General features: G+C 32.9%; 1 protein-coding gene across 2 annotated transcripts in view; it reads left to right on the top strand.

Annotated features, from left to right (window-relative positions):
- The window catches only part of LOC114332134 (membralin), an 893,172-nt gene that overhangs the window by 77,376 nt on the left and 795,176 nt on the right, over positions 1-20,620 (top strand). For both annotated transcript variants that reach the window (XM_050643070.1, XM_050643069.1), the window contains exon 4: positions 13,680-13,923. In XM_050643070.1, coding sequence (XP_050499027.1) covers positions 13,680-13,923 — 244 coding nt within the window. The remainder of the gene's footprint in view (positions 1-13,679; positions 13,924-20,620) is intronic.

Genomic DNA, 20,620 nt, shown 5'->3' with positions numbered 1-20,620 from the left:
TAAAACACCCAGTATCTTTGTTATTAATGGAGTAAGACCCATTAAGTATGGTATTTTTGACACCGCCCAAGTGTCCTCTCTCTACAGTTAACGTATGTTACTTTCCCAATGAAACACCCTGTATAACTCTATAATAATTCTAATTTTATAATAATAAAAATAATATTTTTTTTTTCAATTTAATTGTGGCTTATTTCCCATATAAATAGTTAATCATAAAAATGCCACAAGGAAATAGCTTCCAGAACAACATTAGCGTTTCATATCACTGTCCCCTCATTACGTGTCCCAGATATTGTAAGTTATATGTATTTGAAAGTTAAAAAAATTAAAATTTGACTTTTGTAATCGCGAAACATAACCTGCCATAATTAACATATTTACATTGTCGGACTAAAGAAACGCGGCTGTAAATTTGTTGAACACTATTTCGTAATAATGATCGACAATATTTTGTAATTAATTATAATTATAAGTACAGTACTTGCAATTGAAAATTAAGAGTTTTGTAATAACAAAATATAACCGCGCTTGAGCTACAAATTTAGGTAATGTGCGTGCGGAAACACGTCCGACTTGCACTCTGCAAATTTTCGAAAAGTGATAGACTCGCTCAAACGAGGCGAGGCAGTTAAAACCATTTTCAAGACTTTCGTAATCATTATACAGTGTGTCAATTTTAAAACTTACAATGGCTATATCTCACGAACAAAAGCTGAAAACGAAAAATGCTTGAAACCGTTTCTAGGATAGTAAGGGGGAACTAAAATGACATGAAAGAGAACTCACCCCCATCAACCCCCTAGGCCCGACCCACCACAACCAAAAAAGTTTAAATTGCAAACCCCTACTTGTGATACATCATTGAAAAGGCTATAAAAAATGCTATCCCATCGTATAAATAATAATTATACAGGCTGAAGCAATAATTGTGAAACTTTGGCTTAAATGAAAAATTTAATGAGGTTTTGTTGAACTACAAATTTGATAAAAATGTCAATTAAGTAAATGTTCAAAGTGGCTTCCGTTGTTTTGTAAACAATAATACAGTCTATTTTCAAATTCTGCACGAAGTTTGATAAATGTTTTTCTAGTAATAGGGCGACATGCTTGAGTAATTATTTCTCGTAATTTCCCAAGTGACGCAAGTTAAGGTTTATAAACAACTGATTTAAGGCAAAAATGGCAAATTAAGTTTTAATTAACAAAAAAAAGGACGAGCGGACACTTGCCATTTATAATAATAGTCTGGGAGATAGCATTACAAATACAAAAGTCATAGTAAGCCAGCTGATATTAACACCCTGTATAATTATTATTTATACCATTGGATAGTACTTTTTATACTAGGATAGTATATTACTTTTTTCTATGGGGTTACCCTAAATCAGTTGTTTATAAAACTCAACTTGCTTCACTTGGGGAATTGCGAGAAAGGATTACTCAAGCATGTCGCCCTATTACTAGAACATTTGCTAAATTTCGTGCAGAATTTGAAAATAGGCTGTATTATTGTTTACCAAACAACGGAATTCACATTAAATATTCACTTAATTGACATTTTTAATAAATTTGTAATTCAACAAAACCTTATTAAATTTTTCATTTAAGTCAAAGTTTCACAATGATGGCTTCACCCTGTATAATTAATATTTATACCATTGAATAGCATTTTTTATAGCCTTTTCAATGATGTATCACAAGTAGGGGTTTGCAATTTAAACTTTTTTGGTTGTGATGGGTGGGGCCTATGGGGTTGATGGGGGTGAGTTCTCTTTCATGTCATTTTAGTTCCCCCTTACTATTCTTTCATGTCATTTTAGTTCCCCCTTACTATCCTAGAAACGGTTTCAAGCATTTTTCGATATCAGCTTTTGTTCGTGAGATATAGCCATTGTAAGTTTTAAAATTGACACACTGTATGTGGACTATTATGTATTATACCGGGTGTCCACTTATATTTTCCCACATTTTAACTGCCTATAACTTCTAAACCGCTCAAGATAGAAATATGCGGTTTTCGCTGAAAAGTTTTATTTTAGTAAAAGTTTTGTCTGAATGGACTGAATTTTTTATATCGCTTTCAAATACGAAAAGAAAAATGGCGGATTTTTGAAAAAAACGTTGTTGACTTTTTTTAATGGAACACCCAGTATATTTTTTTGTAAATTGAAAGAAAGGTCATTCACCTATCCAGCGATATAAAGTTTTTCAAAATCGGTTATCAAATCACTGAGTAATTAATTTTTAAAATGAGAGGTGCAACGTGGATATCACATACCTAAATAACATAACTAAGCAAATTGATATTATGTTATGTGATTTCCACATTGCATCTCTCATTTTAAAAATTAATTGCTCAGTCATTTGACCACCGATTTTAAAAAAATTTATATCGTTGGATAGGGAAATGACCGTTTTTTCAAGTTTTTAGGTAAATTACCATATTTTATGTAGCTTTTAAATAAAAAATGGCGGATTTTTGGAAAAAAAAAACGTTGTTGACTTTTTATTGAAACACCCAGTATATTTTTTGTAGCTTGAAAAAACGGTCATTTACCTATCCAGCGATATTAAATTTTTTAAAATCGGTTGTCAAATGACTGAGCAAATAATTTTTAAAATGAAAGATGCAATGTAATAACATAATATCATTTTGCTTAGTTATGTTATTTAGGTATGTGATATCCACGTTGCACCGCTCATTTTAAAAATTAATTACTCAGTGATTTGACAACCGATTTTGAAAAACTTTATATCGCTTGATAGGTGAATGACCTTTCTTTCAATTTACAAAAAAATATACTGGGTGTTCCATTAAAAAAAAGTCAACAACGTTTTTTTAAAAAATCCGCCATTTTTCTTTTCGTATTTGAAAGCGATATAAACAATTCAGTCCATTCAGACAAAACTTTTACTAAAATAAAACATTTCATAGAAAACCGCATATTTCTATCTTAATCCGTTTAGAAGTTATAGGCAGTTAAAATGGGGGAATATATAAGTGGTACCCGGTACATTGGACACGGAACTTTTATTCTTTGTAATAAATTATCTGGAATGTTGTTAAGTTATATATAACGGTCAAAATATTCCAAAGATCTAAACATAATTGTTATTTATTATCCGGAAACATACTTTTGTTGTTAAAGGTGCAATAACAGATAAGTTAATTATGTTATTTTTGAGTTTTTCCTAACTTTACTCGAAAACCATAACATCGAAGTTGATATAATCTTAATAGCGGATTAAAAAAACATGAATGAATTACTTCCAATGTAGACAGAGAAAATAACGAACACGAAAGATAAAGTAAAAAGGAGATTATCATTCAATATTCGCTTGTTCACTGCTGGACATAGATCTCCCTCATAATTTTCCATCTGTTTCGATCTTGTGCCTCTTACGTCCAATTTTTTGACAACATTTTAGATCATCAGTCCAACGTATTGGTGGACGACCTCAGCTTCGGTAGGCATCCTCTCTTGGTCTCCATTCCAGTATCCGCTTTGTCAGGGCCGTCTTAACCATACACGGCGTCGGGGTGCAAGACTCGTCTTTGCGCCCCTTTTTGTCAGAAGATTATATAGGTTATGGGTACGCTAAAATTAAAACTAATTATGTTTGCTTTCTTTATTTTTATATTAAAAAACTTGGTGTTAGTATTAAAAAACATCAATCTTATAACACTATACCTACCATACTTTTTAAAGTATATCAAAGTCAACTTTTCTAGCTTTTAAGTTGGCAAAAATTTTTATTGCTTCGGTGACATCTATTTTTACTTGCTTTTCTCTACTTATTAAAGCCAGGTTTGTTAATCTGTCTTGGTCCATTGTTGAGCGCAGATAATTTTTGATCAATTTAAGTTTAGAAAAAGACCTTTATCCTGCAGCTATTGTTACTGGAAGTGTTAAATAGAAAGATTTGGGAAAACGGAGAGTAAATTATTAGAATATAATATTATATAACTTAAAATATCGAGTGGAGTTGTGTCTATATTATTAAAAAATATTGGTAACAATTCTAACTCATGGAATAGATCTTCGCCATCTATATTAGATATATTTCCATGCGCTAGTTTTTTTTGGTAAATTTAAACACTGTGTTTTTTAAGTTTTCTTCAGAGTTGCTCCAACTCGATATATTTTCCACGAAAGATAAATTTTAATTATTTCCCTCAACATTTCAAATCTTTCATTTAATTTTGTAACGGCAACGTCCAATACATAATAATAGAATTTAACTTTAAAATTTTGTTTTGGGTCTTAAAAGGCTCATCTGCAGCCTTATTGAAATGTCTTTTTCGGAGACGTGGACGAAGAGTTTCAGAAAATTTAGTTTCTAGCGCAATCTAGCGATAAAGGCCAATATGTTTTCTCTCATATTTGCCCAATTATTATACCCTTGGCCTCGTAAATCATCTAAATCAATATTCAATAATTTCAAAAATTCTAACAAATAATTTGCTAATCCTTGTCCGGTAGTATCAGTAACCGGTAAAAACCTAGAAAATGCTGTCTAACTTCCGCAAGCTTTGTTGACGAATTGAGATAAACGAACCTAACAACAATAGTACATAAGTTGTTCCTTGTGTGAAATATCAAGTGTGCAATCTAAAAAGAATAGAATAATATTTATATTGTTTTAAAAGATCAATAATTGTGCATTTAATTTTTTCACCAATTACACTTATCAATTAATTTTGAATATTATGTCCAAGATAATATTCTCGTGATACGAGGTATTAATATAATACGAGGCCTGAACACTTTGAATTCGTGCAATGTGTTCTGATAGCGTAGTATCAAAATTGGAAATACATTCTATTAATTTTAAAAAGTTACCGTTATCCGATTCACACAACCTTTGACTGGTTCCTCTTAAGGACATAGGCGCAACATGTCCCCTGTCAAAATGTTCAATGTGTTTTAAATGTATTAATTTTTTTCGAATCCTGAGAAACTAATAAATATTTTTGAAAAATTTAAACGCAGAATGAAAGATTGCATACTGAGGGCAGAAATTCCCTCAAAACTTCTATAATGTTTATTTTAATAAGTTATAGAGGTGAAAATAAAAGAGAAAATTTAGTGTGATTTTTAATTGCAAATATTTCATTGAAAAGAAACATTTTATTTATTCTAAGGGACTTTTGACCCTCGGTAATATCGTAATCTTTCATTTTTTCAAATGTTTCAAATTTTTTAAAAATACTTATCACTTTTCTCAGGATTCGAAAAAATGAATACATACATTTAAAACACATTGAACATTTAGACAGGCGACATTTTGCGCCTTTCCTCTTAACGGTAAATTTTGTCGTGCTAAAAATGTTATTATTTCGATAATTCTTTCTAAATCCGCCGTTTACCTTTTTCTTCCGCGTTAAACTGCTGCTGAATTGGCAGAGTCTACTGTATGACTTTCTAGTAGGTCTTTTTTAGATTTTTTAAAAATACATATCACTTTTCTCAGGATTCGAAAAAAATGAATACATACATTTAAAATACATTGAACATTTAGGCAGGCGACATTTTGCGCCTTTCCCCTTAACGGTAAATTTTGTCGTGCTAAAAATGTTATTTCGATAATTCTTTCTAAATCCGCCGTTTACCTTTTTCTTTCGCGTTCAACTGCTGCTGAATTGGCAGAGTCTACTGTATGACTTTCTAGTAAGTCTTTTTTAGATCTAAGTACATATTCTTTTACAGAAATTAAAAGTGACTACAACTTTTCTCGTGTCTTTGTAAAAACGTAATGAACGTCTTTCTTGTCGCAAACGTAATGAAGAAAATTAGGTTTTTGAAAATCAGCATTTATATTTTCCTATTATAAAAGATTATACCGTCATACGACATTCAATATTACTCAAAATAGTGTATTATACGTGTCACCTTTTTGAAATTATTATCGGAATAATCTAAATGGGTTTCATTTGTATATCGTAGCATTAATAGCCTTTTTAAAAAATACCGAAAGTGCACTTGTATGTTCTTGTTATTTGTAGTTTTTTAAGGACAAAAAGAGCAAGTTTGAGCTTAGCAAGTGTTCGGCTTGCGCCCCTTGGACTTGGCGCCTGGGTGCCTCGCACCCCTTGCACCCCCGGGTTAAGACGGCCCTGCGCTTTGTCCATCTATGATCTGTTAAAAAAGAGATAAACATCAAGACGAATACCAAACAGACAATTCTTGTCAAACAGACAAGCATTTGAACTTCATATCTCGATATTCGAACTCCTCCTGTAACTTTGTGCCGATTGATATGATTTTCAGTAATTTTGAGTCATTTTGCTAAACTTCCGGTCATAACTTTTTAACCGAAAATGACATCAAAGCCGGAACTAACTATTCGAGTTCGATTTTTCAATATGCGTCGAATATTGTATCATATGTACTATTTCTGCTTTATAATGTGATGCTTCCGTTTACAACTTTCTAACCGGAAGTAATATAAACACCTATATTTGTATAACTCTATATTTGTTTTCGTCTTGCTGAAGCACGTCGAATTATATATCGCCTGTCCTATTTCGGCGACTTAAAAACAGTATTTCCGGTTGCAACTCTGGAACCGGAAATACATGCCTTTCGTCACTTTTAATACTATTTTTGGGTTGTAAGGTCTCATTCGACACGTCATTTGTCATTCTATCTGTTCTAATAACGGATGAGTTGTGTTTACGGACGCACAGACATGGATAATTCAAGGTTTTGTGCAGTTGAATGTTGTAAAGTCTGTGAAAACAACAACTTCATATCAGACGATAGAAAAATAATTTCATGAGAAACAAAACAACGAAATTATACTATGCAATAAATAAAACTTTTCTCTTAAATAGCACAGCCATTTATTACAAAATCATGGATAGTACAGAAAAAACCATTAAAGTACATTAAAAGTAATAGAGCTAAGATTCCTAACAAAAATGTTATAGTTAAAACAACGTGTGGACAGATAGAAAACTGATGTTATTAGAAGAAGAATAACTGATCAAAACGTATAATAATCAACATAGGAATAAAACAACATGATTGGACAGGATTGAACACTTTGTAAGGAAGGATGATTGAAAAGTTACTAGGGAAAAAAGTAGGAGCTAAAAGAATAAGCAAAAGAAAAGAAGCAGACCAAGAAAAAACTCAACCAGCTGGGGCATTCTTCAAGAGCAGTAACCTCTCTCTTGGTATACAAGTAAGAATTCTGCGATGATACGTTTTCTCTGTCCTTTTGATGACAGCTGAAAATGATGTGTAATTACGACACCATTATATTTCACCATTATATTCATACCATAGCATATTCATACCATTATATGTTTCCAACATATCTTTAGCAAGTTGGTGATATTTTATCGTGCCATTCACATTTTTTTATTTTCTCTCATTGTAATGATATTGCTTCAAGATTAAACATATCTTAGCACGATAAAACGTATATTAACAGAATAAGTCATAGACTAAATAGCACTACATGTGGAAAAAGACGCTCCTTCCACTTTTATATTTCGAACCTCTCACACGAAGACCACTCTGTATGGAAACGTACAAAAAAAATAAACGACCGACAATAACAAATTCACCTTTAAGAAAAACAAATAGGTATTACCTGTGACCGCACAAATGCAGAAAGAAACAAGTTTTGCAGAGCATCTTGCAACTCTATTATCAGCACCAGAAAATAACGACTATGAAGGTGACGATATAATACACCTCGAAACTCCATGACAACTACCTCTTCCTCTGCCATTTATTCCTACAGAGGTTCGACAACAAGTAAACATGCTAAATCCTCAGAAACCTCCTGGCTATGATTTGATAACAGGATAATTAATTCAGAAGCTACCGAGGCAAGCAGTGGTGTTATTAACAGTAATATACAACAGCAGACTACGCCTTCACTACTTTCCAATACAATGGAGATTTGCTCAAGTTACTTACTTACTTACTTAGTCCTAAGCCTTTCTACCTTTAGGTGTAAGGCTGGTGGAGTTGAGTTTGGCATTGTAGTATCCATGCTTTCCGATCTTGCGTTAGGTTTCTTGCACTTTCCAATGTCAATCCCTTCTTCTCGATTTCTTTCCTGATTTCATCTACCCACATAACTCTTGGTCTCCCTCTTTTGTTTTTCCCCTGCACTCTCGTTTCGAACACTCGTTTTGTTAGCCTCTCGTTCGACATTCTACACACGTGCCCGAACCATCTAAGTTGTTCTTCTACTATTTTTTCATTGATTGGTTCTAGTTTTAGGTTTTGTCTAATTGTTTCGTTTCGTATTTTGTCTGACCTCTTTCTGTTTGCTATTTTCCTCAGGAACATCATTTCCATAGCATTGACTCTGGATTTTTGTCCCCCCGTCAATGTCCACGTCTCGCTGCTATACATGATTGTTGGTCTAACTACTGATTTAACGACTGCCGCTTTTACTTTTTCCGGTATCTCTTTTTTCCCAAAAAATGTTGTTTTCATAGTGCTAAATAAGTTTCCTGTTCGTCCCATTCTCTCGTTTATTTCCATGTCTTGTTTACCATTTGATTCGATTATTACTCCTAGGCATTTAAAATATTCCACTTGCTCTAGTTGTTTCCCGTCTAATTCTATTGCATGTGTCTTCCTCGTATTTGAAATTATCATTGTTTTTGTTTTCTCTGTATTAATTTTCATATTTATGTTTGATAGTTCTTCTTCTAGGATTTCAAGATTGTTCTGTAAGTCTTCTCTGTTTTCTGCTATCAATACCATGTCGTCTGCAAATAGTAGCTCCGATAGTTGAGTCTGTTTCATTTGCCAGTATCCTAATGTTAGTTTTCTCATTCTTCTCTTGGCTTTCTTTATCGCTTCATCCAGTACCACTGAGAATAGCAGTGGACTCAGCACGCATCCCTGTTTGACGCCTTGACTTGTAGTAAATTCTCTGGATTCCTCGTTATTGGTTCTTACTGTATTTGTATTATTTTTGTACATGTTGCTCAAGTTACTATGATTCCGAAATCTGGTAAGCCCGCAACACAATCAAATTCATATCGCCCTATAAGCCTACTATCAATAATGTCGAAAGTATTAGAACGGCTGCTATTACATAAAATCTAGCAAGTTATTCCCATAAACGAAATTATACCACCAATTCAGATTTAGACGTGAACACTCATACATCCAACAATGCCACAGAATAGTAAATATAATTAAAATAACCATTGAAGTGAAAAAGTTTTGCGCTGGAGTGTTTCTAGATATACAACAGGCATTTGATAGGGTATGGCATTAAGGTCTCCTCTATAAACTGAAATTACACCTAACAGACCAACTATACTTTATTCTAAAATCGTATCTTACTGACCGATACTTCCAAGTCAAAATTGAAGACAACTACTAAAATCACCACATCATACAATCTGGCGTACCTCAGGTTAGCGTTCTCGGCCTATTTCTGCATCTAATATTTACAGTCGACGCCGACGTTCCAACCAGAAATGATACATTCATTTGCCGATGATACGGGAATCTTCACAGTGGATATCGACCCTAATGTAGCATCACAAAAAGTACAAAATCACTTAGACCAATTACAATACTGGCTTAAGCGATGGAAAATAAATGTTAATGCCAGCAAATCAGTACAAATTACTTTTGCAACAATAAAATATGCATGTCCTTAAGTTTGTATAAATAATACCCCGATTCCCATTAAACCAGTTGTCAAAGACTTGGGATTGTATCTGGATGAAAAACTTATATGCAAAACACACATTTTAATTAAACGGAAACAATTAGATCCCAAACTAAAAAATATGAACTGGCTATTTAACAAAAGGTCTCAGTTATCTCTTGAAAATAAACTGCTTGTGTACAAAGCAGTACCCATACCAGTTTGGGCATACGGAATGGAACTATGGGGCTGCAGTAAACCTTCAAATACGAAGATACTCCAAACATTCCAATCCAAAATACTCCTAGACCAGTAAGAATCTGCGAAAAAACGTCTATTTTTGGATGTGAGAGGTGGCATTCGGATTTTTGCAGATAAAGTTAGGTGACACCTTCAGTAGTAATAATTGACTTATGCTCCTTCTCAAATATGCCCGGAACATTATTAAAAAAATTAAAATATTTAAAAATTTCGAAAAACGTCGATTTTTTCTGCTTTCTTTGCTTATAACTTTAAAACGATTCGTTTTGGAACAAAGTCGTAGAGAAATAAAATAAAGATAATTGAATTTTGTATTATATACGACTGGTAAAAAATGTCTTAAGGTATTACCTTTTCTGCAATATAGCAATAAATACAAAATAAGGGGGCAAAATAAGTCTGTTGTTATTCAATATTTTTTAACCACTTTGGTGGCACTTAGAACCTTAGTAATTCGCTTAGAAAATTCTCTGTAATATATTTAAATCGTGTACCAAATTTCATTAAAATCGACCTAATAAATTTTGCATAATAAATTTGCAATCTAAATGTTTTTAAAAAAGTTCAAATTTTTTAAAATCTTTCTGAACAAAAAGTAGACCGTTTAGAAGTTGGCTAATTTTTTTACTTATAAAGAGGGGCTCTACCTATCTAATACACTTTACAGAATTAAAATCGGATTATTTAAGAGGCCTCAGCAATGTTTTAAATTTATAAACAATTTTTTGGCTTATAAACAAATAGCTTTGTTTAATAATAAAAAAATTAATTTTTAGCAATGCAAATAATTTAAACCGGTATAATTTGACTTAAGCTTTCAGATGCTGTCAGCAGAATTGCTATTTTATTTTTTAATCAAACGTTATTCGCGTTCAAAAATTGCAATTTCTCGATTTTTTGAAAGTTCCACTGCGTTTATCTCGAAAACTATGCATCCTACGAAAAAACTTGTAAGAACATTTTTTGCTTAGAATTACCCAAGAAATACAAAAAATTGTTTTATTTTGCGAAAAATCGATGTAATGTAATTCCTCAAGTTCTTTGTTTATAACTGTTACTCATTTTATAACTGTTACTCACTTTATAACTGTTACTGTTACCCAAAACTTGGGTAAGTCCATCTAAATAAAGGAGCCCGTAGCACCCCCTCCTGAACACAGCACTAATTTGTTTATAAGCCAAAAAATTGTTTATAACTTTAAAACATTGCTGAGGCTGCTTTAATAATCCGATTTCAATTCTGTAAAGTGCATTAGATAGGTGGAGTACTTCTTTATATGTAAAAAAATTGACAAATCTTTGTATGTTCTAGTTTTTGTTGTGCAAGATTTGAAAAAATTTTAATTTTTTAAAAAAAGTTTAGATTGCAAAATTATTATGCAAAATCTAGTAAGTCAATTTTAATGAAATTTGGTGTACGGTTTTAGCACATTACAAAAATTTTCTAAGCGAATTAGGAAGGTTCCAAGTGTGACCTAAGCGATGGAAAATCATTGAATAAGGACAGGCTTGTTTTGCCCCCTTATTTTATATTTATTGCTATTTTGAAGCAAGGGTGATAAATAAAGACAGTTTTAACCAATCGCATCTGATATAAAATGTAATTATCTTTGTTTTATTCCTATACGACTTTGTTCTAAAATGAATAGTTTTTAAGTTATAAGCAAAAAAGTAGAAAAAAAAAACGAAATTTTTTGAAATTTTTAAATATTTTATTTTTTTTATTAATGTTCCGGGCATATTTGAGAAGGACCATAATTCAATTATTATTAACGAAGTTATCACCTAACTTTATCCGCAAAAATCTGAATGCCAGCTCTCACATCCACCTAAAAACAGATCCTTACTGGTCTATCCGTATGACAAGAAAAGCTCCGACCAGACAATTCACAATGATCTGGACATCCCACTAATGAGGACATAGTAAAGAATCATTCAATAAAATACAAAAATTGCACCACGGACTACAACAACGAATTGATAAATAATTTATTCACTCAACCACTTGCTCAAAGAAGACTGAAGAAAGTATGTCCAGACGACCTACCGCAATAATAGAAAACCGTCACTGGACGGTACCTAACTCACCTGAATTGACTTACAGACTATTAACTTATTACTTTGTATATGGAGTAGATTGTAAAAATGCAGTGTATCAAAAAAACAAGATTTAGCATCATAGCAAAATTTAATAAAATCCCTCACCAGATAGTTGGCAAGCTATGAAAATGTCCCCATTGAACAAGCTGGCTTCCGCCCTCATCGAAGCTGTACGGACCAAGTGCTGTCATTAACAACTTTTATAGAAGCTAGTTTTCAAAAGAAACAAAAGACAGCAACAGTATTTATAGATCTAACAGCAGCATATGATACTGTTTGGAGACAGGGATTAATATATAAACTGGCCCGCATTATCCCCTGCAGAAAGATAATTAACCTCATTGACAACATGCTGACCAACAGAGCCTTCCAGGTTATAATGGGAAAGGAGACGAGTAGACAGATGAAACTTAACAATGGTCTTCCACAGGGTTCTGTCCTTGCCCCTTTACTTTTCAGCCTCTATATTGCTGACATGCCTGAAACCGAATCTCGGAAGTTTGGATATGCTGACGACTGGACCCTTGCAACAAGCCACCAATCTTTAGAAACTACAGAAATCACTCTCACGAATGACTTATATGCGAATACCTTAAGAAATGGAGACTACAGCCAAGTACTACAAAAACTGAAGTATCAGCTTTTCATCTAAACAACAAGTTGGCAAACAGAGAATTGCGAGTGTATTTTAATAACAAGCTGTTAAAACACAATAAATACCCGAAATACCTTGGGGTTACTCTAGACAGAACGCTCACATTCAGAGAACACCTTACGAAAACAGCAGCAAAATTGAAAACACGCAACAATATAATACAGAAACTCTGCGGCACTACATGGGGGTCCACAGCATCAACATTAAGATCCTCTGCTCTTGGCCTGATATATCCGGTGGCAGAATACTGTGCTCCAGTGTGGCTAAATAGCAGGCATACCCACCTGGTCGACACCCAACTAAACCGTACTATGCGTATGATAACAGGCACAATTAAGCCCACCCCTACAATGTGGCTACCTACCCTTAGTAATATAGCACCACCCAACCTACGCCGCGAACATGCATTGGTTAAAGAATATAACAAAATAATGGACAGTCGCCAGCTTCTAGTCCACAACGACATCCCCGATATTCTTGGAAACCGTCTCCGATCCAGGTTACCCCCTCTACAATCTGCTCAAGTGCTGCAGCAATCCAACTTTGACTTAAATACCCGATGGAGAGAAGATTGGGAAAGTAGGACAGATCCGCATTACCATAGTCTACCGGACATCATAGGGAAACCTGGCGAATTTGAACGTCCCCGTAAGATTTGGGCAGCCCTTAATCGAATTCGAACAAACTGTGGAAGATGCGCCGACTCCCTCCACAGATGGGGTAAACTCCCCTCGCCTTCTTGTGACTGCGGCGCTGCAAGACAGACGATCAGTCACATTGTTCAGGACTGCCCACGCAGAGCATACACAGGCGACGCTATAGACTTTGTAATGGCAACCGAAGGGCCAATCGAATATACAAAAAAATTGGACATCTGTTTGTGATGCATTGTATAATGCATAAATCTAAATATATTCTGTGATATACTTAAGACATACGCTAAATAAAAAATAAATATGAAATTAAATGTTTGTAATAAAATAACTAATAATATATTAATAATGTACGTTGTTTTTAGGTTATCAAGAACATGAATACATCGTAGAGTTTTCTTTAGAATACGGATTTTTGAGGCTTAGTCCAGCTACGCGAGCAAGGTTAAAAATACCCGTAGAAATTGTCACTTTAGACCCTGCCAAAGACCAATGTTTCGGAGACGCTTTTAGTAGACTTCTGTTGGATGAGTTCCTCGGATATGACGATTTGTTGCTGGCTTCCATAAAAACTTTAGCGGAAAATGAGGACAACAAAGGTTATTTAAGGTATATTAATATTTAGCTAAAAAATGGGCTTTAGTATTAGTCTAAGATCCGAATATAGGTCGATTTGTACCCATCTGCTTGCCGGATGAAACATTGTTTTTATTAAATTTCATACATAGACAAATATTTATAGCTTGAGTTGCCTATCAAAATCGTGTCATAGCTATCCTTAACACGTTGACGGACAGTATGATGGTACTGATGGTCCTCAGGACCATCCTAGGTTAGTCGGGGTAGTTACCCCCTATGATAGGAGTTGGTGAAGTAAACACTTTTACTGAATACTTATTTATTTACCAACTCTAAATGCCACAGTAACTAGTTGGTGCGTTCGAAGTCTAGCTGTCTAATAATGTATCCAGTGCCGGATTTAGGGTACTTGCGGCCCTAGGCCAAATTACCCCAAGCGGCCCCCGATAACTTCACGATTATTATAATATAATAATAATAATTAAAACGTTTATTTTAATTTTACTTTTTAAAATTAGTAATACAAAGTATAACATAAATGAATAGACATGTCTCTAATGTTCTATTTGAATACGTACATAAATAGGTTGAAATGTATTCACTAATTATTAAATAATCTTGGTTTGCAAAGGACATCGCACACATCTTATGGAAAATATAATGTCACTCAAATTCAATAAAATTTATACGAATAGATGCGTTTTAAATTAACGGTCAAATCTTATCATTGCGCCAACTCTATATTTTCAATAATAAGAGCAGAAATTGATATAAATAAATCTGAAATCAAATGGGTACGTACATAAGTTAGAGAGAGAAAAAATATTTTAAAATACCCAAATTGTCGGTACTCCATAAATCAGCGGATTAGTTTCACTAATCGGCTTAGACCCAGCGGGGTTTAAGCTCTTTTGAATAGCACCCAGAGCAATAGTAATTGTAATTGACACTTTTACTGACTCCAAAAATGTGATTTCGATAAACTTTAATTGGAATTTGCGCCGTAACTAATCATAATTAAGAGTTGGCGCAATGATAAGATTTGACCGTTAATTTAAATCGAATCTATTCGTATAAATTTTATTGAAATTGAGTGACATTATATTTTCCATAAGATGTGTGCGATGTCCTTTGGCTAAAACCCCAAAACAGCTCTAACAACAATTTCTACATTTATAGAAATTTCGAAAAAGAAAATTTATAGAAAGAATTCTATATTTATAGAAGCCTTTGAGATGTTCGTTTTTCGAAGGATGCTGAAGATCTTTTGGACAGATCACGTGACCAACAACGAGGTACAGAGAAGAATGGAAACTGAGAGAGAAGTCCTAAATATTGTAAAAACAGAAAAACGAGTTATCTAGGACATAATTTACAGAGGAGAAAGATACAACTTTTTACGACTCATAATGGAAGGGAAAGTGGAAGGAAGAAGAGGTTCAGGAAGAAGAAAATGCTCCTGGCTAAGAACGTGAGAGACTGGACAGGCATGGACACACATTCGATACTAAGAACCTCCCAAGATAGAGAGCAATTTGCTGTAGTTATAGCCAACCTTCAGTAATGGAGAAAGCACCTTAAGAAGAAGATAGAAAATATATAATTTAAAATGATATTTGTTTGTAAGCAAACAGCAGTTATTTGTAAAATTATTAATATTGCTAAAATTATTATATTATAAATTAGTACTGTAGTTTATTGTTAAAATTAAATACCATTTGTTTCATGCGGAGGGAAAAGTACAGATGACAACAAAAGACTAAAACAGCCGAGATGAAAAGACATAAGTAAAAGAACAAGCAAAATAATATGAACTGTACCTACTAGTAACAGGTTACGGTACTGAAAAATCAAAATATTTAAGAATACAGCAAATAAACTTCTAGATCGTTCAATTCATTATTCATTATTCTCTTATATTAAAAAACGGCAATGTCATGTTCTTAATTTGGATAAATATGGATTAGTGATTAAAATTTAACACTTACTTCACTCCATACTCATAATAAATATCATATGTAAACTCTAAACACTCACTTTTCTAGCTTTTTTGGCTGCAAAATCTTTAATCAAATTTTTAAAGTCTAAGGCTTGAAAAAGCTCAGCATTTGAAACAAAACTAGCCAAACTAGACAATCTAGAATCTTCGTCAGAAGTTGAGTTCCTCAAGTAGTTTTTGATTCTTTTCAACACGCTGAATGATCTTTCTACAGATTCATTAGATGTCATCATGCATAGTAGAATGCGCAAAGCCGTGTCCATATTCGGAAGTAATATTGTTAACTGATTTTCATGAATGATTTTCAGATACTCCAAAAGTGTATTTCTCGGAGGCTTGGCAATCTTGTTGTCATGAGGTTCTCTTTCTTCATCAAATATACCTTCAACAAAGCCTTTGATCGAACTGTACACACTCTTCTCCAAGGTCACCATCTATGTCGATTCGATACTTTTAGTCAATATAGAAACTTTTACCCTGATTTCTTCATTGGAAATTGACGATAAGTTGTTTAAAAAGACAACTCTTTTCCTCTTCTTTCATAGGAATCAAAGTTGTCTCTCAGACTCAATGCGTACTCCTTTAGAGATTTGTATGTTGCAAGTCACATTCAAGTCTGTAGCAGTTTTTGCAATGTTTTGCTACTCTTGACAAAACGCTGTAAAATATCGTAGGTACCACGGATTTAGTAGAATAGCCATTCTCTTATTTGAAATTTTTTTTACTGATTTCAATTCAATTAGTAAAAGTTTTTTTATCAAAAAAGTTTTTTTTTTTACAAAACGCTGCGGCCCCCTTTTGCTTGCGGCCCTAGGCCGCGGCCTAGTCGGCCTAGTGGTAAATCCGGCACTGAATGTATCTGAATCACGAATGATAATTGATAACCTAATGAAATAGAATGAATCACGATGCTTTGACTGTATGTATAAATAAACTCGGAAAGAGTTGATGTTTTTACTGCTGACTTCAGCTCGACCGTGAATTTAAGAATAATATTGAACCGCTGACGAAGCGTTATTGAAAACTGGTGCACTTGTGTTACGTAATCGGTGTCACCCCAATTATTACAAAACAAACGTGAAGGACATTTAAAAATTAAACGAATATGTCTTGCTCTTATTTTGGATGATGATAATCCTGTATAACAGTGAGTCAAATGTATAAGCGAGTGTTGTGACACTATATGTATTTTGCAAAGTAGAATAGGGAAAAATGCAACGTCTATAGACGTTGTGTCACATTACATCAATGGAAATTAGATGTCTATAGACGTTCTGTCCGTCAACGTGTTAAAGGGGCCCGTAGGGGTTGAAATCAATATTTCAAGCACATTTTTTTTAAAGTATGGTAGAATTATTTGATTTTTAAATTAAATAGGCATATTCAGTACAATAGATTATTCGAGAAAAAATTCAAAGAAAAATATTGAAAAATAAGCCAACGGTGGCAAATTTTTGAAGACACCTCAAAATATAATAGTCTGGGCAGATTATCAGAGAACAGGCCATTTTTGGGAAAAGCTATCTACCATCAATTTGGTTGCTGGAATCGAATCTTATGATTGTATATATTAATAATATAGGTATGCAAATATGCAGATTAATTTATTTACATATAAGAAAAAAACTACATATTTTTTCCAGTTGTTTTTTTTTAGATAAACTTACTACAAGTGTACATTTTAACGTTAAAAACACAAATATTCTCATTTGAAAGCTGCATAATTATTTAAATTTATTTAAACAAATTAAAAATTGTTGTTATACTAAATAAATTAATTTATTATAACCAAACAAAAGCAGCTTTGACATAATGCGTTAGTTAGATAACTGTACTCGAGTTACTTGGGAACAAAAAAATAATGAAGAAAATTGCTCCATGGGAAGCCGAGAAAATGCATTTTTTTAACGTATACCGATTCTGAACTTTGAGATTACATTTTCTCCAACCTAATTTTTGATTGGAATTTAGCTGTTTTTGGCAATTTTCACTCGTAATGTCGATAGTTTTTATTATAATTATATACCTATGTTATCGGTATTTTAAAGATATGGAAATTGTTGTGGAGAAAGGGGACAAAAATTAAAATGTGATGGTTCAAAAATTATGATCCTATTGTTTATATATTTGCTGTAAACGCCGGTCAACTTTGACCGGTTGTATCTCAGGAACCACTCATCACAATTAAACGTTTTTTCTTTTAAAAGAAGCGTCCTACCGCTTTTTTTCCAATACCGTTTTCATGATTTAATTTAATTTAGTATTTCCCGAGATATTCTATTTGTTTATTAGCCAAAAAATTGTTTATAATTTTAAAATATTCCTGATACCGCCTTAATAGTCAAATTTCAATTCTGTGAAGTACATTAGATAGGTACAGGGTCTTTTTATACAAAAATCATAGCTATTCATATGTACTTTAATTATTGTGGTTATTATAGCGACCGTAAATTTTTAAATACCAATTCAATTGTTGCCAAACTGTTTATTCAATTTCCATTGGCTTCTGGTATTATAATCTATACGGAAAGAGCTTTTATATTACACCAAGTTATTTAATTATTAATAAACAATTACTTATCTAAAATTTTAGTTGAAAATTAAAGATTTTGTTGGAAAAACCCGCATTTTCCGCGAAAAATTTTCGTCGAAGTAAATCGGGAAAAATACGTGTCTATGCAGAATTTAATTACGGTGAATTTTTATTTGGGTGTTTTTGGTGTAAAGTTAAAATCTTTGAAGTTGTAGAGCAAAAATTGAAAAAACACGATTTTCGGGCGCCATTTTGTTTATAAAAAAAGTAGCACACTATCTGCGGACTTGGCATACCTATATTATTAATATGTATATACAATCATAAGATTCGATTCCAGCAACAAAATTGCTGGTAAATAACTTTTCCTTGTATTTTGCTAATTAGCCCAGAGTATAATGAATTTTGCGGTGGACATCAGAACTCATCATTAGCTCATGGTAAACAAAAAATTCAAAAATATTTTATTAGCTTATGAGTTTTTCGAGGTAACGCTGTCGAGTTTTTTTAGTTTTATCGACTTTTTACTTTTTGATACAGTCGAACCCGCTTATTAGAGTACCGCTTATAGGAATATCCCGGTTTAAGGAATAGAATTTTGAGATCCCGGAACATCTCCATTTACTCCTTAATAAATTTAACTGCTTATAGGAATACGTTTTAGTAAAAGAATACCGCTTTATCTAATAATTGTAAGTTACCAAAAACTTTTTACATACAATTTCCCACAAATTTTTATGTTTTCTGGTTTATAGGACCTGTCGATAATATATTTTATTACTTACTTTATTATGGGTATTACCAATTCTACCTTCCGCCAAACATTTACCGATCATAAAGTATACCTTGTCTTCCCAAAAGACGGAGTAATCACGTGAATACCATGTGAACTCATGAAATATATAGGTCTGTGCCTACAAGCAGTAAAACTTCAGTCAAACAGACAGAATTCGTGGCAAACAGTTGGTCAGTGAGAGAACAATAATACAGTCATCAGTGTTATCCTCTTTACTCGTGCTGGTCGACTTTTCGCTGAGAGTTTCTGCCGGTTCGGCTGCCTGTTGGAACAAAGCCTATTATACCATCACTTTGTGATTTTTAAACCATTGGCGTACCAGAAAAAAAAATAAAAAGTTTTTCTACAGACAAAAATTGAAATAAACGATTAATTTATAAAAATATGTTATGTACATTAAAGAAGAAAAAACGTACAATTCAAAAGGATGAATTGGGAGCGTTATAAAAGATTGAGATACCGCTAAAATGTAAATAACCCAAGCTTTACTGTACGGGAAGTATTATATAGTGTTAATTATAAACAATTTCTAACATTTGGCGTAGAAGTACCGAAGTACGAGAAATACCGAAACAGGTAAATTTTGATTTTTAAATTACGATTTTTTGGCATATGTGTCATAATAGTGACGTCATCCGTCTGGGCATGATGACGTAATCGCTGATTTTTTTAAATGAGAGTAGGGATCGTGTGATACCTCATTTGAAAGGTTATTTAATTCTCTATCCAGTAGTATAAACGTTAACAAATTATTGATACCAAAATGTAAAAAAAAAATTAAATTAATTGAGACAAAAAGAAGAATCTATGTAATTTATTTAATTCAAAATACATTTTACTGCTGTCTGAAAACAGAAAAAAATGTTTATTTGATAAATAAATATTGCTTTTCATTAAATTCGATGTCAAAGCTGCCACTCACCTGCCTCTTAGCAGTTTGCACTAAGGCAATGTTTATTTGTCAAATAACCATGTTTTTTCTGTTTTCTACAGCAGTAACATATTTGAAATAAATAAATTCTTTTGTCCAAATTAATTCAATTAAAAAAATTGACAGCCAGTATAAATATTTATTTTAATATTAATATTAGTGAATAGAGAATTAAATAACCTTTCATGAGCTATCACACGACCCCTACTCTCAGTTAAAAAAAATTATCGATTACGTCATCACGCCCAGATGGATGACTTCACTATTATGATATATACACCAGTAAATCATAGTTTAAAAATAAAACTTGACCTGTTTCGGTATTTCTCTCCAAAATCGACCATTCTCGAGAAAATGAATTTATTCCAACCTAAACACTGTGTATACCGCTCAAGTCACCCTTCTCACAAACATTGGTAAACTGTATGGCATCGTTCGGCGCAGCGCACGATTGAGTTAATTTAATAT

Source organism: Diabrotica virgifera, chromosome 2 (genome assembly GCF_917563875.1).
Source record: "Diabrotica virgifera virgifera chromosome 2, PGI_DIABVI_V3a".
Classification (NCBI taxonomy): Eukaryota; Metazoa; Arthropoda; class Insecta; order Coleoptera; family Chrysomelidae; genus Diabrotica; species Diabrotica virgifera.
This window is presented reverse-complemented; position numbering and strand designations above follow the sequence as displayed.